Genomic DNA, 19,625 nt, shown 5'->3' with positions numbered 1-19,625 from the left:
TTTGGGGTTGATTGTTACCACAGCACAACAAAGTTTATGCTGATGTATACGGACTTTGGTCCAGACTTAGGTACCACTATAACAAAAATCTCAAATATAAGTCACCATACCTAAGTGGTCAAGCAGCAATTAACAAGGAAACTGTTGTGGAAAGCTAAAAGGATAGTGATCTATGTCACTCAGGAACAAACCTATTGGGAAAAACCTTTGGAAAACTCTGTGATAACCTAGAAGGCGTGTGACTTAACTAACGAATTTAAAGGTTGGGAGAAGAGGCTGGAAAACAATAACATGTCAGTTGCTACTGTTTGTCAAGTTATATGCGAAAGAGATGAGCTCAGAAATGGCGGTGTGCAAGCAAGAATAAAAACAGATAGACCACCCACAAATCTGAATTATATCTTAATGATAACTTACAAAAGCTGTAGAATAATTTTCTTCTAAAACATTTTATTCCCCTTCAGAACTTTGCAGCATGTTTTCAATGCCTTCCAGTACTGAATGTGCTATAGATGAGTCTAAAGTAGTCTAATTAATTGTTTTTTCTTCATCCCACTCCCCTGTTCATTTCATGCCTAGGAACCTAAAAAATTCTCTCTTTATTCTGAAAAGTTGAATGACTTAATGAGGCTACATGTCTTGGTGTTGATTTTTCTATAAATTGTCCTATAGAACATAGTGTGTATCCTTTTGATCTATGTATTTTTCTTCCTTTTTTTTTTTATCAAGTACATTTTTTCCTCCATTTGCTGTGGGCACATGTTAATCTTATGTTGAGCCATCTTTGTCTCCTCCATACATATTATTTTTAATAACTTTCATATCTCTGGGTTTTGCCTAGTATTCTGTTATTATTTTAAGACTTTCCTCTACATTATAATTTGATGTGCATCTCCCTAGTCTGCTTCTTAATGCTTTTAAAAATTATTCCTTTAAGTCCTTTAAGGTGGATGTTGTTGTCTTCAGTTAATTTCCTTAGTTCTTTTATCTCCATTTTATTTCATTTATTCATCAAATATTTATTTACTATCTACTATATGCAAGGTACTATCCCTAGTAGTGGATAAAATAACAAGACTCAGCCCTCACAGAGCTTGAGTCTTATTATTTTAGTATATTGTCTTTAAGTTCCTGTTTTATTGCATTCATATTCTTAAGTTCTTCTTCAGCACAAGGTAGATATGATGAATTTTCTTTTCTCCCCTCTTAGGCTAGGTTTTACCCCAAGGTCTTGTACTTTATCCATCTTTTACATCTTTCCTTCCTTCCTCTCCCCCTTCCTTCCCTCTCTCCCTTCCATCTTTGTCTTCCTTTCTTCCTTCAATTTTAGGAGTCCATAGGATTCCCAATAATTTTTTTCTTTTTCATTTTCAGCATGTGGAATTCTGTTCACTCTATTTGCTCTGTATGTTAGTCAGCTATCACTACAATAAAACTGCACCCCAAAATTTCAGTAGCTTCAACCAAAAACATTTCTCTTGCTTATAATATTCTGAATAGCCCGCTGCAGTTCAACCGATCTCAACTTTGGCTAACCTGGGTTTGCATATACGGAAGTTTTGGAGTGGCTGGCATGTGAGGTTCTACCTTGCTTGACTCTTAAGAAAAACTGTCTCTCAGTCTGATTCTCTACAGACTGAAGTTATTAATAAGATGTGTTAGGACTTTTCTTTCCTGTGTGGGGAATAATGACTGGGACTGCATGAAGGGTAGGGCTCTGCAAAGGCCAGTGTATCATCTCACCTAGCACTGATAACACACTGATACAGACCTATTCACATCACTGCCTACAAACTGGACCAAGACTTGCGAATTTTGGAAGCCCCAGACTTTGGGACTTTAGCATCAAGACCTAAAATGCCCAACTCTACCTCTACCACTGATCCCAGACTCAGTAAGAAGTTAAGAATAAATCCAGCCTACAAAAATTTACTGACCAAAAGCCGCCTATTACCAAAAGATATAAAATCCATTGCAACTTTAAACCTACCAGCTACCAGAGAAATTTAACAGTTACTACTACGTGTCTTGGTGGGACAATAAAATGTTCTAATCCATTGAATATTACAGTTCCTATTAGCACATATTCATAGCACATACCATATAACTTTTTATTAAACGAAGAAGACTTCTTAGAGTTTTGTAGTTCTTCAGAATTTTTGTGGAAAATATTAATTTCATTAAAGAAGTACTTGAGTTCTTAATTAAAATCTGGTCTAATTTGATCAATAGAAGTTTACATATTTTAATGTTTGACAATTTTAAGGAGTTGGTAATTGTCATAATGCCTAACTTTTTAATCTTCTCCTGCTCTATCCCATCTAAATACCCATCTAAATGCCTAGTGTTAATCTCGTCTCTTCTATCAGACTTCCATATACTCATCTACATCCTCAACCACTGAATCCTATTGCACTTATAGTCAACGCCACACAATTCTTTTGAGTATTTCGCTTGTATGTCTTCAATTAGATTGTAAGCTTCTTGGAACTGGATCTATGCCTTAATTTCTTTCTAATCTTCCCAGCGAGCCTACAAGTTAATTTGGGGAGTATACAGCGTTCAACAAATACTGGTTGGGTCTGTGACCTTAGCTTTGCCATTTTTGTCAAAGCGTATAACCATCTAGTTTCAACTGTGCCCTGACATGTCTATTTCTCTGGGATTTCTCTTTGCTCAACGCCATTGTTCATTTTCTATTAGAATAAAGGGCTTGTTGGACAGAGATGCTAACGCAGCGTCCCGTGCAATCTGAATAAACGGACTGATCCACCGCCCAGGGTGTTGAGGCTGTGAACAAAAATTAAACCTCTGATAGCCTACGAACAGCTTAACGACACATATTTAAAAATACCACTCCAAAGCCTAGTTACCCGCCAGTTACCCCGGCCTCCGGAGCTGCCGATGCTCGAAGATGTTGACGAGGCAGCTAGGATATGCAGTCCGGAAGCCCAGTCGCTATGGTAACGGTGAGACGCAAGTGCACTTGCGCGGCCTTCTGACGGAAAACCTTAGCCTGAACCTACGGACGTGCTTAGCGACGGCAGAGGCTTGCGGCAGTAGCGTGACTTACGGCAGCCCCCTAGTAGAGCGCCGTTGCGGAGGGAATGCAGAAGCGGCCGCGGGCTACCAAGCTCCCGGAGCAGGCGGCGCTCCACCATGACCCAGTCGGTGGTCGTACAGGGTGAGCTACGCCGGGCGGTTAGAGACCTGGTCGCCGCAGAATCCAGCGGCCCTGTTTCCTGCCTAATGTCCTATTCTCTTTCCTTCCTCTCCTCCGGTCGCAGTCGGCCAGTGCGGAAACCAGATCGGCTGCTGCTTCTGGGACCTGGCACTAAGGGAGCACGCCGCGGTCAACCAGGTACCCGCCCGCCGCCGCGAGCCCCCCTCGCCTGTCAGCTAGGTCTTCCAGCCCATACGCAGGAAATAATCGACTTGAGCTTTCATCTGACCGGTTTAAGATGCATGGGATCTTCCCAGTAAAGAACGTACTGGTTTTTAAACATGTTGCTGTCAGACACACACTAAACTAAAAGAACACTGGCCAGCGACCTTAGTCTTAACATTTTTCCTGATTCTCAGGGTCTCCTCTTTATTGGTGTTCGTGTGCAGAGCAGTGAGACTTGTATATGGGAAAGTACTTTGTAAAATAGATAACACGTGTGGTTATTGTATTCCTTAATTTAACCGGTCAGCTTTTAAAAAGATTACCAAGAATCCAGAGAACGCTCATTTGTTGGACCTGTCCTACAGTCCTATGGGTGAAATCCTTTCTTTAGTACCCCCTGCTGAACTTTATCTGTAGATCTGGCATTTACTCTTCTAAGGAGATTGGGAAGAGTCAGGCTCTGCATTTTGTGATACTTGCTTTTTCTTATCAGAGTCTCATCCTAGCCATTACAGTATTATGTAATTAAAATTGAAAGAACTTGATTTGGGCGAGAAGCAAAACCTAAATGCTATTAACATATGTTTTTCTTTTTAGAAAGGAATTTATGATGAGGCAATAAGCAGCTTCTTTAGAAATGTGGACACCAGGTAAGATGGGATTAAAGTCTGTCACAGTGTGATACTTTAAGTTTCAATAGCTTGGGAGAGAATTCTTCAAAGGACAATAAAAATAGCCAGTAACTGCGAAGTTGTGTTTTTTTTGTTTCATTATTGAAAGCATATTTATTCTATTAGATTATTAATATTCTCATATCATTTTTCAGAACAAGACAACAGGTTTCCCTTTAGTGTGACTTCTTTTAACTTAACCTTGAAATAAGTTTCATTAAAAGAAAGCTGAAATTTTCCCAGAGGGCATCTTGTTAATGCATCCTGTAATAACTAACTTTTGAAAGAAAAATATATTGTTTACATATATGCTCTAAATATAAAAATATACTTGAGAAAGTGACAAGCAGTCGTTGGATCGTTTTTGTTTATTTAATAAAGAGTATATGTAAGTACCATATATGTTTTATCTGGAAGAGTAATTTAAGTTGCCGTTCAGGATATCTCCATAAGCTTTTAATAGTAAATCATTAAGTTCATGCATTTTCAAAATACTTTATAAAACTAACTGCTGTGCTTAAACTGAAAAATATATACTTCACGTCAGGCTTTAATCCAATAGGAACATCAGTTCTAGTTTAAAATAGTTGGCTGGGTGTGTGAGCAGTTATCTTCAGAGAAAGCTGATTAGTCCCCGCTTCCTGGGTGAATTCCAGAGTCTGTCTAGGGCACTGGCTTGCAAACTCAGAAGTGTCATTGGCATCTCGAGATGGGTTCAGTGCTCTCCAGTACAGCCAGGTTAACCAAAGACCAAATTCTCATTTTCTTAGGAACATTACATTATCTTTTGTAGGAAATCTAACTGAAAAGCTATATAATAATCTGAAGGTTGTAATAATCTAGGTGACCATGGAATCAGACCAAAGGAAGTTAGGTGTATTACCTTAATGGCTCGTATCATTTATCTTTATCTTATGGAGATATCTGTCATATAGACTATAGATTCCCTCTTATTTGTAGCCCACAATATCCTCACCTCTAAATTCTCTTAGGAGACTCAAATTTGCCTCTGTAATACTTCCTTTCAGGCGCTTCTCTTGCTAAGTTCCTACACCCACCTCTTTACTTCTTGTTACCCAACGCTTAACATTGAGTATTACATAGTTGAGACTCAGCCTGGGAGCTTTTCTTTCTTCATAAGGTGACTCTTCACAACTACACTCTCATCTACTCTGTGTGTTTTATGCTTTAACCTGAGAGCACTATTATTTTCCCGGTAAGTTTGGCAAGCAGGGTTGTGGCATCTTGCACTTCTTTCTGTGTACTATCAACATATGCAGCATCTGTTCCACAGCTTAGTACAAAAAATATTTTTCAAAGTAAAACCATATCTTTGTGTACTATTCTTACCAAATTTTTATACCTTTTGAGTAGCATGATAGGAATTTACCTACAGCATGGGTTGGCATGCATATACTTTCTGTAAAGGACCAGGCAGTAAATATTTTGGGTTTTGTGAACCATAAAGTCTTTTGCACCACTACTTCATCTGTAGCATGATTGTGGGCATAGGTAATACATAAAGGAATGGGTGTGTCCCTATTTGAATAAAACTTTATTTAGGAAGACAGGCAGCTAGTTGAATTTGGCCTGACGATTGGCTACCCTTCATATATTCTGTCTTGTGAACTGTCTTTATTGACCCATATACTGCGTTAGATTTCGGTACTTTGGCAACTTACTTCCAACGTGAAATTCTGAGAACAACCTTAGATACTCAATGGTAAATACCAGTTATATCAGTTGATGGGTGTTTAGCTGCAATAGGAAACTACATTAATGGTGGCTGAAGCAGTAAAGGTATCCATTTATCTCACAAATCTGGAAATCAGATATTCTAGGTTTAAAGGAATGCCTCAAAGATCTAATACTATACATGTTCCATTGTCCATAAGTGTGTTGGCTTTTTGTACTTGTATTATTACTTCATGACTATAAAATGGCAGTCTGCTCCAGGAATCACATCCATATTCATGTTTGAGGCAGGAAAAAGGAAGAAGATAAGCACCAACTGCCTCTGGTCCTTCTTTAAAAGCTTCCCAGAATACTTCCCCTTTATCTCATTGGCTAGAACTGGATTACATGGCCAGCCCTAACTACAAAGATAGCCAGGAAACTAAGTACCTCACTTTTTCAGCCTAATGGGAGGTAAGGAAGGAAGAAAGAGATAAGGAATAGCTGTTGTGTCTGCCTTACCTGGCCTATAAGCAGTCTTATGATATAAATGGAAGTTAACTTTATTACTTGATAGTGCTATTAGCCATGGATGATCTTATGACCATTTCTCATTTTTTTATCTTTCAGAGTGGTTGGTGATGGTGGAAGTATTTCCAAGGGAAAAATATGTTCTTTAAAAGCACGAGTAAGATACATATGCTTGGATTCTTACATTACATGTATTTTTTAAATAACTATTCTCAATAACTATCATGAGAATAAAACTTTAAACTTTTCAAAGTAGAAAAAATTACTAAGCCACATTTAATATAAATATAACTAAGCAGACATTTATGTCCACCTAACACATTAGGGGGAAAAACCCATACTTTAAAACACTGTAGTTAGCCTGTTTTCAAGAGAAATAGTGTCTAGATAAATGGTAACAAAAGGAGCTTTCTTAACTCTAAGGACCCGAAATACGTACTAGTACAGTTTAATGTTTTATTCAAAGATACTGGAAGATTTATTTGCATCAAGGTTACTACCAATAAAAAACATGGAACCAGCCACATTGTAGTGAATAAAAACGATTAACCATGTAAGTTCTCCTGAACCAAGTACTTCAGGTTCTTAGCCCATGTTTACAGTCTTATTTACAGTCTTAATCATTCCAACAATATTTCTGTGATTGTTTCTCTGTAACGAACTACTTTTTCTGATTTTTGCTCAGTGATCTTTGACTATAACAGAAAAGAAAGTTTAAATGTTATGGAAGGAATTGAGATGCCAAGGATCAGACCTGGTGTAGTAGCTTAAAGACTGGTGAGCAATAGTTTTGTGACATCTGGGAATCATCTTGTATCTGCAATCTCCGATGTCCTTGGAAAACAAAATTTAGGGCAGAGATCATGTGCTTGCAGGCTGTTACAGTAACTAACTAACACAGTATGCTTTGTGATGTAGAGAGGGCAGGTATCCCAATCCAAATGTTAGAGAAAAAGAGACTTTGACATTTCCTAGACTACTCCCAATTGAATCTTTTTCCTACAACCTTATCAGTAAGCAGATTGAGAGGTGGAGGAAACACTATTAGGAAAAAATAAATCAGCGTGTTTTTGTAGCCTTTGACTTTTTTTCCGAGAAGGTACTCTTTCATTTTCTCCTTAATTGCTCTTGGTATTATGTGGTTGTGATCACTGAAGAGTCCAGGCTTCACAAGATAACTTGGTGCTTGGGTCCCTCCATTGTGTTCAGTTTCTTAGGTTAATAAATACTCAGAATTTTATAAATCCTGTGTTACAATTGTAAAGCCAGGTGGCTCTGAAAGGAAATACAAACATCAAATCCTGGAACAGTTGTGGCTCCAGACCTTGGATGCCTAAGTGAAGAACCCAAAATACTCTCCCAAAGTTTAGTTAATTTCCAAAGGAAAATCAAGGGCCTGATGTAACTAAGGAAGGTCTGCAAGAGTTATATGTCAGGATTTTAATGTTAAGTGACTAGGACAGTGATGATTCTATCAAAACTAATTTCAGGAGGTACCTGACGATCAGTTTGTATTTGCATATCGCTTCCCTTGCCAGATAGCAGAGTAATTGAGGGTATGATTTATGTATGTTTAATCTTCCACATACCTCAATGAATCTATTTTGGAACAAGGCCAGTATAATCCAATTTGTTTTTTATTTTATAATCTCACAACTTGTAGTACTAAAATTTGCCCATACAGTGAAATCTCTCTTTGGTTTGTTTAGGTGTTAAAGTCAGCATTTGAGGTCAAAATTGCATATTGTCGGAAATATCCTTGAAAATACCTAACATTGCCAAACATAATCCTATACAGTCCTCTGTATGTAAAGTGTATATATGATTGCTCCATATAAAGGAGCACATTTGTAAAACATAGTTTTATAGTCTTTATGATATACTGCTGTATTATTTTAATTGTAATATCTTAAAGTAGCATGGTTAATTACACAAATGATTAAACTCACTGCTTAATGTTATATGGCAACAGAACTGAAAGCCATAAACCGAGCATTTCCTCTGTGACACTGAATCAAAGAGTTAACAAATCATTGTTTAGTGTACCCTAAGAATTTGTCAGCTTTGCTTTTTTTATTTAACTCTAGTTTACTTTTTCACTCTTCTTCCTCGCTGTAGAATATATGGAAAGTACAGGGAAGTGGGAGGACAGGACATGTAATCCTACTGCCAAGCTATCCCTGCTTTACATTTTACTAGATGTCCTTCATCTTTTTTTTTTTCTGTTTTTTCTTTCCATAATTAATTTTGTGTTTTATATTCTCATTTCTTCTTAGGAGTGTAGGTTTTCTGTCATGTCAGCTAAAGTTTGTGGTAATGAATTAAATTGTGAATTACTTGGGGGAAGGGACCATGTTGTCATTTTTTACATCTATCCAGTGCCTTTGCTTTGCACGTAATGGTAAATTTACTCATTTGAATTGGACAGTTTTGAGCTGTGGTTCATAAAGAACAGCATGATTGTTCCCGGTATGCAAGTACATTAATGCATCCTGTATTTATTGAGAACTTGTTCTGGTTAAGGATACCTTCTACCTTTCTGAGACCTTGTTAGAAATTCAGTTGAGGGGGTTATTCTTGAGGTTTTTTTCCCCAACTAGGCATTTTGGAGTAGGATAAAAGAATTTAGAATCCATCTTTTAATTGGATTCCACCTTTCAAACAGAGTTAAATTCTTTTTTAATTTTTACTCAGATTCTACATAAAGATTTTAATTAAGCTTAAACTATAAAGAGAACAGTGCAGTATTCAGCACATAAATTCTTTTCATTTACAGAGTGAATAACTCTAAAGGAAAATACATTAATTATATTTTATTTTTCTTTCTCAGGCTGTCTTGATTGATATGGAAGAAGGGGTAGTGAATGAAATTCTACAGGGACCACTGAGAGATGTATTTGATACGAAACAGCTCATCACTGATATTTCTGGCTCAGGAAATAATTGGTGAGAATACACAGCGTAAAAATTGAATATCTTCTGAAAAAAATGAGCAATCTTTCTTCATTGTGAGATTCTGCTGATACAAAACAGGATGTAATTTGTCACATAATGCTAGGCCTTTCAGCCCACCACCTTAATAAATAGTGGCTTGGAAGCCACCTGTATTTACTCCTAGTTCCTTCTAACTTTTAAAGAAAAAGATGAATTGTGAAACATTTGCTGAATTCCTTTTCATAAATTGATTCTTGAAGAACATTAAATAATGACAAATGTTTTAAGTACTTTCATTAACTGTTATCTGTGTTATTTGACTCACTCTCAAGTTGTCTAATTGGTCAGATGTAATAGAATTGATAGAGATGCAAGCCAGACCAGTATCCTAGCATTCAAGCTGAGCCTAAGGCTGTTTAGGCCCTTGAGTATATAATGGTCTCTTCTCTTTACTGTGAAAAAAGCTTCAACAGTGATTACTTAAGAATTCACGTTGAGACTGTTGCTGTTTTTTAGAAATTAAGTAGCTCCTTGTTATTTGCAAATCTCTCATATTCATTATTTTCACCATTTGCAGCCAGTCCCTCAGGTTCATAATGCAGAATGATGTGTAATTTTCCTAAAGCATAAATTTGAATCTTGTGTTCCCAGAGAACCAGTCACTTAGTAAGTGAGCCCATCTGACCACCTAACCGCATTTTCACTAATTGTTGTGTAACTTATTATGTAACTTTTGAGTTACACCTGAAATGCATGTTATGGGAAAATCTTTTGTTTTAATTGATCATAGTGATATTTGCAAATTTGGACAACTTAAAAAGACTTGCAGAGCTGCATGAATATCAATTTCTACCATGTGCCATTTCATCTAATAACATGATGTGACCTTTTTTTCTCATATATGAAACCAGAATAGGTTTGTTTAAATTTTTTATTTTCAATGTCTCTGTAGTTTACCACATTTTGCTTTTTAATATGTAAAATCCACTACAATTCAGAGTTTACCTTAAATGGAAAGAAGAAAAAATTATGTAACTGAAATCTTGTTTTGTTGGAATTGTACCTTAAGAGAAGGTTAAGAAGATAAATTTAGAAAATCATAGTTTAATATTCACTACTAATGAGCTTACTTATCCAGATATTTGAGGATTATAGATACTGAATATTTGTTTTCTATCTAGTATCTTCAGGATATTATATGATTTATTTACATGAAACAAGAATAGACTTTACTTAGCTCAATAAAAATACTTTTCAAATTTGTTTAAAATCCTTTTATTTAGATTAGAACTAATCAAATTAAAAAAATAAATGCAAGGAATTTTTAAAATCCATATTCTAATTTTCAGGGCTGTGGGTCACAAAGTTTTCGGCAGTCTTTACCAAGACCAGATTTTAGAGAAACTCAGAAAGTCGGCAGAGCACTGTGATTGCTTGCAGTGTTTCTTTATAATACATTCCATGGGAGGAGGTAAAATTTTTCACTCATTTGCCTGTAACAGTGTTAAAGTGGGAATTCATTTTGCAAACATAAGTCTTGTTTTTAGACCTGTGCTTGATAAAGATAGAACTATTCGGAGGGTGTATAGTTTTTGAGTATATAAACATACACCTTTTTATCTTAAAATTTTGTGGAATTATGTCACTATTTTCTTTTTTTTTTAATGTAAGCCCTCTTAAGAGTCAACAGAACTATATTGGAAAATTTTTTTTCTTGTACCTTTAGTTTCTTTTACAGAACATTCAGATACTTTTCAGGATGTATAAGTTTTTGAAGAATGCTGACTTTTTCCTTAGAGTTTGCCTGTACAGTCCTGTTTCCTAGAGTGAAGCATTTTTGACATGTTCATAATGTGTGCTTGCCAAAGGATATCAATACCTTTTCTTTAACCGTCTTCAAACCTTTCTTGTCTCCAAAAAGAGAAAAAAAAGTAAAAGAAACTAGTTTAGTCAATTCCTTTAGATCGTTTATTACATGGCAGTTAATCGACTTGAAGTAAAAATAAATGATCGGCATTGCTTTCTTCCCCCAGGGAAGTCTATACCTTAGAACCGAAGTATTTTGCTCCCCTGTTCTGTAAAAATAAACAGAATGTAATTTGCTGATTTTTAAATAGGCTTAGCAAATTTTAAAAGAACAATATTGTCACACTTTTTTCCTCCAACCTGAGATTAAGATTTTATATTCAGCAAGTTATGTGTATGTACAGTTGATTTTTATACATATTATTCATTGACATAGCATTTTAAGATTAAAAGTTAAAATTGCTGTGTAACCATGTCTTTAAAAGACCCTCATAATCATTCAGTTAAGAAACAAATTTGTCTCTGTACTAGTGTAATTAACCTGTAAATTTGAGTTAGCTTTTTAATTGGTTTATAGTTCATTATACCTTTTTAAAAAATACCTTTATTACCCACCATCTCAGAAGAACATACTTACAATTCACTTAAAATAGCAAAAATAAATATTAATAATACTAAAGGTTAAAAGTAAAGTTCTTTTTTCCCACATCTAATCCCTGCTCCCTGTCCTCACAGATGATCAAGTTTGCAGGGTCTTTTTATGTCTGTTCTTTCAGATATATTCTATGCCTATCAAAGCATGTATGTATATTTTTACATAAACAAGATTATCCAGTATCTACTATTCTGTAACTTTTCCACTTTATCTCTTTCTCAAACATCTTTCCATATCAGCTCTCTGTCATAGAATCAATTATACAGTTTAAAGTGAGTTTGTTATTGATGGGTATTAAGTGTTTATGGTGTTTAGTTTTTACATCCAATCATCAGTGAAAGTCTGGGACAAATACTTCTGCATTTGTGCCACTATACCTTCAGACAGTATTCCTAAGAAGAAGATAGGACCAAAGCATATATACATTTTAAATTTTGGCTGATATTACCTATATACCTTCCTACAATACTGCACCAGTGCTGCTTACTGGCAACAATGTGTATGAGTTTCTATTTCCCTACACTAGCACCAACACTGAGTATCATGAGACATAAATCTATTATATGCAAAATTATATCTAGTTTTAATTTGTATTTCCTTAATTAGAAGAAAGGTTGAGCATCTTTACTTCTATTTGCAATTTGTATTTCTTTTATTATGAATCAAATATTTCTATCCTTTGCCCATTTCGTGGTGGTATTATTCATATTTTTTGTTGTTGATTTGTGGGAACTCTTTCTTAGAGAAACTTAGTCCTCCCCATCATATGTATTGAAGGGTTGTTTTGTAAGTTTTTCTTGTTATTTTGTTTATGGGTTTTTAAGTATATATAGAAGTTTTGTTTATTTTTAATGAAATCAAAACTGTCTTCTGTAATGGCTCTGGTTTTTTTATGATGCTAAGAAAGTCCTTCTCATTAAAGATCACCCCAAGAATCTCCCTCACTTTGACTTAGTATTTTTAGCATCATAGCCTTTTAATAGTTATCTGCATGGATTAGAACATTGGCTTTTAAACTTTTTTTTAACCAGAATAGTATGAAATACATTTTATATATCACAATGCATCATACACACATGAAAAAATAACAAAACGTTATTTACTCATACTACATCTGACATGTTATTTTCTACTGTTTCATTTAAGAAAAGAAAACTACTAATCTATTCATTAGTTTCATAGCCTGCTAGTAGTTCAGAACCAGTTTGAAAAACATAGGATTAGAGGATTCCAGTTTTAAGTTCTGAAAAATTTCTGAATTTATGTAAATGTAACTTTATGTATCAGAAAGTTATCTTTAGTGAGATTCCTAGAGTTTCTGCTTTTACATAAGTAGTGTTTCATATTTGAAAATTTTTGAAATTCAAGGTAGACATTGAATTTAATTGTAAACAATTTTAAGGCTGTTTAAGTTGCTTGATGACATGATAGTTTTCTTCATCAAGATTATATACACACTACACTAAAGCTGTCAAGTTAGTTTTCTTAAGTTGCTTAATATCAAATGCAGACTGAACACTGTCTTAGTTGAATTTTTTACTTGTGCATGTGCAATTGGTTCTTGTGGCATTATATAGGTATAACTTAAATATGAAAAGGAGTAAGATATAGACGGCCCTCCCAAACTCACTGTCAGAACCAGAGATGGAATTCAAGCCTTCATTTCCTGAATGTTGCCTTCATTTCCTTATCCAAAATTAGATTAGTTAATATATAATCACAGAAATAAGTTGAAAATTATTTTTACAAATATAAATTCTGACCAGGTGTGGTGGCTCATGCCTGTAATTCCAGCACTTTGGGAGGCCAAGGCAGAAGCTTGCTTGAACCTAGGAGTTCAAGACCAGCCTGGGCAACATAGGTAGACCCTGTCTCTACACAAATTAAAAAGTTAGCCAGGCGTTGTGGCGCATGCCTGCAGTCCCAGATACTTGGGAGGCTGAGGCAGGAGGATCATTTGACCCTAGGAGGTCAAGGCTGCATTGAGCTGTGATTATGCTGCTACACTCCAGCCTGAGTGACAGAGCAAGACCCTGTCTCAAAAAAAACAAAATTTCAAATTCTTCACGATTATATTCTGAATCATTTATGCTAATTTTTACAAACATTTTAATCCTCAGGAACAGGATCTGGACTTGGCACATTTCTTTTAAAGGTGCTTGAAGACGAATTCCCAGAAGTATACAGATTTGTGACTTCCATTTATCCTTCTGGTGAGGATGATGTCATAACCTCACCTTATAATAGCATCTTGGCAATGAAGGAACTTAATGAGCATGCAGACTGTGTGTTGCCCATTGACAATCAAGTAAGAAATGACATTGGAACTTATGGATAAATGTTATATATATTCAGTCCTGTATTATGTATATGTGTTTATATGAAACATTCTCTTCACTTTTCAGCCTTCTTAGAGAAAAAATCAGTTTAAATTGTTTCTTTCTCTTTCCTAGTAGAATATCATTTACATCCACTCTTCTTAATAGCTTCTCTCCCAATGTTTTTCCCTCAAAAGTCTTTATTTGACATCATTAGCAAAGTCGACCTCATGGTGAATTCTGGAAAGTTGGGTACAACTGTGAAGCCAAAGAGTCTGGTTACTTCAAGTTCTGGGGCTTTAAAAAAGCAGCATAAGAAGCCATTTGATGCAATGAATAACATTGTGGCAAATTTGCTGCTCAACCTAACGAGGTAATTCTAACCACTATTGTGCTTTTGGTGATATTTTGAATTTTTGTAGTAGCATTTTTTAGTTATTCTAAATTGTAGAAGCTGCTTCTGTTTGTATTTTGTCTTCTATCTTCTTTTCTTGGAGTGATCAAGCAGAATTTTAACTTCTATGACTCCAAAGCAGTATTTCCCCAAGTATGTTCCATGGAATATTAATAGATATCATATGATGTAAAAGATTTTGTGGTTGACACACTTGTGAAACACGTAGACAAAATTAAACATTTTTTAGCTGTAGAATGTCTTAATCATTTAAACCAACTAATCTGTACCCCCTCATTAGCTGGTCCAAAAGATTTCTGTGGGTTTTTGGTATCAGAGATTGCTTTGACATTATTATATTCTAGATTGTAGAGTATATTAAGCAGATTCTTGAGGATTTAGTTGTTTCTACAGTTACTAATTATTGACTTATATGTGTTTAACTCAAATATAAAGTTTGTTTTAAATAGGATATTTTTATATGTGTAATGAGCAACTAGAATAGTATATTGATTACACTTCAGATAATCCAGAAACAAGAATGACTGTAGGGCCAGCCAGGGTGGCTCATGCCTGTAATCTCAGCACACTGGGAGGCCAAGGCAGGTAGATTGCTTGAGCCCAGGAGCTGGAGATCAGCCTGGGGCACATGATGAAATCCGGTATCTACAAAAAATACAAAAATTAGCCAGGCATGGCGTTGTATGCCTACTGTAGTCTCAGCTGCTCAGGAGGCTGAGATGGGAGGTGGCGTTTGCAGTGAGCTGAGATCACACCACTACACTCCAGCCTGGGCAACCAGAGCAAGACCCTGTCTGAAAAAAAAAAAAAAAAAAAAGAAAAAATTTAGATGTTGTGTGTTATATTTTATTTTATACATGATTGTTCTGATACTAAATTTCACTAATATGGAAGAAAAGCATGTGTTCTGCACTGAAGAACAGTGTACAAAAGAATTTAAGAAACTACCTGCTGAATAAATTGAGCTACATTTAAAGTGTATAATTTTAAAATTAAAAATTTTCTCATTTTAATGTTAACTTTTTAGCTCTGCGAGATTTGAAGGGTCCCTTAATATGGACCTTAATGAAATCAGCATGAATTTAGTTCCTTTTCCTCAACTTCATTATCTCATGTCAAGCCTAACACCTCTGTATACACTGACAGATGTTAACATTCCTCCTAGAAGGTAAGGTGTAACTTTGTTTCAATTTGTTGAGGCCTCAAATTACTTTAAAAAACATTTTTAAGAGAAAAAAGTTTGCAATAACTCTAGTTATTTAATTGTATCATTTTATCTGTGAGAAGTATGTAAAATACAGTTGATGACATGCATTTCTCCATTAGATGAATGCATCTTTATTTAGAAGTAATTGTTTGAAAATGTCAATATTAAACTATTTGAACTTAAATCTAATGATTAAATTTTTAGGCTTATGAAAAGTCCTTTGAAGTCTGATAAACACATTTGAATCCTAATTGTCACTAGCTATAGGACCTTGGGCAAGTGACTTAAACTTTCTTAGTTTTTCTCATCTGTAAAAATGAAATAGTACCTACCTCATATACTTATTGGGTAGATTAAATGAGAGTTTGTTTTAAAGCTACTGTCACAGCCCAGTACCATAGAAGAATTTCAGATGTAACTCTGTATGTTTTCCAGAACACCTTGCTTTATAACTGTGTGTCATTGTTAAGCATAAAGATTACATCAGTATACTTAACAAAAAATGTAGTTTTGAAAGATACTCTTAGCATGTATACCGATGATGAGCTTGAAAAGTTCACAGTGGCATTCACAGTTGACTGAGGGAAAAGGTCCTGCCAAACTCTGTAAGGAGACAGTATGTAAGTAAGAAAGGGAAAACTAAATTGGCTGAGTGCAGTGGCTCACACCTGTAATTCCACCACTTTGAAAGGATGAGATGGAGGATCACTTGAGCCTGGGAGTTCAAGACCAGCCGGGGCAACTTAGTGAGACCCTGTCTGCACTTGTAGTCCCAGCTACTCTGGAGACTGAAGTGGGAGGATCACTTGAACCCAGGAGTTTGAGGCTGCATTGAGCTATGATTTTGGTCCTGCACTCCAGCCTGGGCAACAAAGCAAGACAGACTCTGTCTCTAAACAGATTGAAAATAATTTTTAAAAAGTTTTTAAAGTAAACTAAATTAAAGATTCCTTTTTATAACTAAAGTTTTGACAAGATAATTCTATACTTCAGGAATGTCACAAGTGATATTGGTAAGTTTTCATCTAAGCCAACAGCAAATGACCACTTTGCCAACTAATAGATAGGACTCCCTTTCTGCATGGGATGCTGATGACCTTAACAAGCTAAGCAACATACACAGTGCATGCAACATGGTGATAATTAAATGTCCATTGGCATCAGCCTAGCATTGGAGTCTGTGTATTGTTAGATATAAACTTTGTCAGCCACCTTTATTTTCTTTTGTCTTTTATCCTTCAGTTAACAGACTTAGGTTAAAAGTCTCTACTTTTAGGAGCACTACTATGGAGTTTCATCTTTTATAGGAGAGCTTCACATTGTCCTTTGATAATTTCCTCCTGTTAACAAAATTTATGATATAATATACTTTACAAAGTAATAGTCTTAATGTTATAGGCTTTTAATTAGTTTTAGTAGTTTGGATACTATGAAATAAATAAGGTATACTGAACTAAGTAATAATAATACAAGTTTCAAAAATCAGTACTACATAGAGTTCAGTAATGCTGCAGTCAACATTTTGTAGCTACCTGAAATCACCCATGTACTGCAGAAGCCTTTTCCCCCCAGAAAAAGAAAATATTATATGATTTCTTCTCTTCTCATATCATTAAGATTACTTCAAGAAAATTGTAGTTATTTAATATTTTTAGAATATATATAATCTAATATTTTGTTAGTTTAATATTTATTGTGGTTTATTTACTTATAGAAGACTACCTAGTTACACATAGAAGAAATAAGTAATTTTTATATAAACAATGACACTTTCATTGTTGCAGATTGGATCAGATGTTTTCAGATGCCTTTAGTAAAGATCACCAGCTGCTTCGGGCGGACCCCAAACACAGTCTTTACCTCGCCTGTGCGCTCATGGTTAGAGGAAATGTACAAATTTCAGATCTTCGTAGAAATATTGAAAGGTTTGGTTTATATTTTTAAAGATAATTTGTGTGTGCTGCTTGGGACAGTGTGGCATAGTAGTTAGTTAACAGCCGCCCTTCAAATTCTAGCAATGCCACTTACTAAAGTGTGACCGTGAACAAACTACTTAGTCTCTTTGTGCCTTGTTTTCTTCAAGTGTAAAATAAGGATAATAATAGTACATAGTTTTTATTTAGGAGTATTAAATGATATATGACATGTTTTATTTTATGAAAGTGTTCAGAAAATCGTAGCTATACTATTTTTATCATCACTGCCACCAGTACTACTATAGTAGTACTACTACTACTTCTGATTTTTATGTTAGTATTTCATTCTATTTGTAAGAAAACTAGTCTGTTGAATTACAAAGTAAGGAAAATGATAGTACCTTCATTTCTTTATATCCCTAGATTTCTACGGTTAAGGAATGAGTTTCTAGCTTCTTGAATCACCATCACAGCCAATTTAATGTTCCCCTATAAAATGTCTCTTAGTTCACTGTCAGACTGTACCATGTTACTGCCAATAGTAAAAAACAGATAACTTAGCGTATAAACTAAGCAATTAGATTGATACCATCCATAATGTTCTGGTTTAACTAATATGAGCTGCCATAATATGGCAGACATTTTTAGTACCTTAGTTCTTACCTTTTGAGGTTTTTTTTTTTAATCTCAGATTAAAACCATCTCTACAATTTGTCTCCTGGAATCAAGAAGGCTGGAAGACCAGCCTGTGTTCCATACCTCCTGTGGGCCATTCTCATTCGTTATTAGCTTTAGCAAATAACACATGTGTGAAGCCCACCTTCATGGAACTGAAAGAGAGATTCATGAGGCTCTACAAGAAAAAGGTAATTATCGTACAGCTTTGTAACTGTATGTGTTTATTTTGGCTATTTAAGATGTATTCTTAAAAATTACACTATTACAAATCGGGGTGATCTTTTCTATTATGTGTGTTGTACTGATTATAACTGAAGTGGAGAGGCTTACTCGTACTACTTTTACTCTAAATGAGAAAATTCATGAGTTTATAGGAGTCATTCAATTTGACACAAGTTCTCTTTCAAATGTAGAGCTGAATGAACTCTAATTTTAATAAGGAATATTTACCTTTTAGGATAGTCTTATGTATTAAAATTCCTGAAATGGTAAACGTTACCTAATTTTTTAATTTATAGGCTCACCTTCATCACTATCTGCAAGTTGAAGGGATGGAAGAAAGCTGTTTCACAGAAGCTGTGTCATCTTTATCAGCACTCATACAGGAATATGACCAACTGGATGCCACAAAAAACATGCCTGTGCAAGATTTACCCAGACTAAGCATAGCTATGTGAAAAAGAAACCCTCAAAAAGACTTTCTTAATTTCACATTGTTTTTTCTGACCTTTCTGTTTCAACATTTTTGTAATTTGGAAACTCCAGTTTTTTCATATTATCAGGAAATATTTTTGTCTAAAAGAGTGATTTCTGTTTAATCACAATTTGTTGGTAATACCAATGTGTGAAACTAGTGAAATCTTAGTACCTTAACTTCAAACATTTCTCTTCAGGAAAGTTCCCTTTTCTAAAATTGAGAGAACAGAGTTCTTGAATATTTTGCTGTATTTATAGCCTCATATTTAGGCATTTATGCACTGGTAAGTCTTCAATAAAAATCTTGTACAGATATATTTTTATAATTATTTATAATTTATATTTTGATATTCTATTTAAGTTATCCTGATTCTTTAAAAGTAGTTACTGGGAGTAGAAGAACACAATATAAATATTTCCGTGTAATATCCACTAACTTTTCAGGCATAGATTTTATTACAACTGTTAAGGAGGTTTTGCTTCTTCTTTAGATAACAACTTGTTTGCTCAAAAGAATCTTAATTTGTACACTTAACATGTATTTGTATTAAACTTTTTAAATAATTGCTTTCTTATCAAACCAATTGATTTTATAGTAAATGTCTATATTTTTCAACAGTGCTACTTGTTATTGTTCTGCATGACATTTATACAAATGAACAGAATGTTACTAAGCTTGATATCTTCCAAACTTTGCAATAAATGGCTATAATTGTTCCAGTTACTATAATCTTCA

General features: G+C 34.8%; 2 protein-coding genes across 9 annotated transcripts in view; one reads left to right on the top strand and one right to left on the bottom strand.

Moving 5' to 3' along the window:
* Positions 1-3,112, bottom strand: part of FAM229B (family with sequence similarity 229 member B) — a 15,267-nt gene extending 12,155 nt beyond the window's left edge. For 2 of the 5 annotated variants that reach the window (XM_003255585.3, XM_030809587.1), the window contains exon 1: positions 2,874-3,112. The gene's annotated coding sequence lies outside the window, so the exon portion shown is untranslated. The remainder of the gene's footprint in view (positions 1-2,873) is intronic. The other 3 variants (XM_030809586.1, XM_030809588.1, XM_030809589.1) reach the window with 2 other exon arrangements.
* On the top strand, positions 3,046-19,625 carry TUBE1 (tubulin epsilon 1). Of its 4 annotated transcripts, none has more exons than XM_003255584.3 (12): positions 3,046-3,184; positions 3,288-3,361; positions 3,986-4,038; positions 6,364-6,421; positions 9,095-9,210; positions 10,548-10,669; positions 13,780-13,967; positions 14,175-14,350; positions 15,420-15,560; positions 17,384-17,524; positions 18,207-18,381; positions 18,712-19,507. In XM_003255584.3, the coding sequence occupies exons 1-12, from the start codon at positions 3,160-3,162 to the stop codon at positions 18,868-18,870; spliced, it is 1,428 nt and encodes a 475-aa protein (XP_003255632.1). In that variant the 5' UTR covers positions 3,046-3,159; the 3' UTR covers positions 18,871-19,507. The 4 variants fall into 4 exon arrangements, with proteins under 4 accessions (XP_003255632.1, XP_030665441.1, XP_030665440.1 ...); XM_030809581.1 differs by lacking the exon at positions 3,046-3,184 and adding an exon at positions 5,088-5,275 and having other exon boundaries at positions 3,334-3,361; positions 18,712-19,625; XM_030809580.1 differs by lacking the exon at positions 3,046-3,184 and having other exon boundaries at positions 3,334-3,361; positions 5,088-6,421; positions 18,712-19,625.

Source organism: Nomascus leucogenys, chromosome 3, assembly GCF_006542625.1.
Source record: "Nomascus leucogenys isolate Asia chromosome 3, Asia_NLE_v1, whole genome shotgun sequence".
Taxonomy (NCBI): Eukaryota; Metazoa; Chordata; class Mammalia; order Primates; family Hylobatidae; genus Nomascus; species Nomascus leucogenys.
The sequence above is the reverse complement of the archived record's forward strand: the minus strand, read 5'-3'. Positions and strand labels throughout refer to the sequence as shown.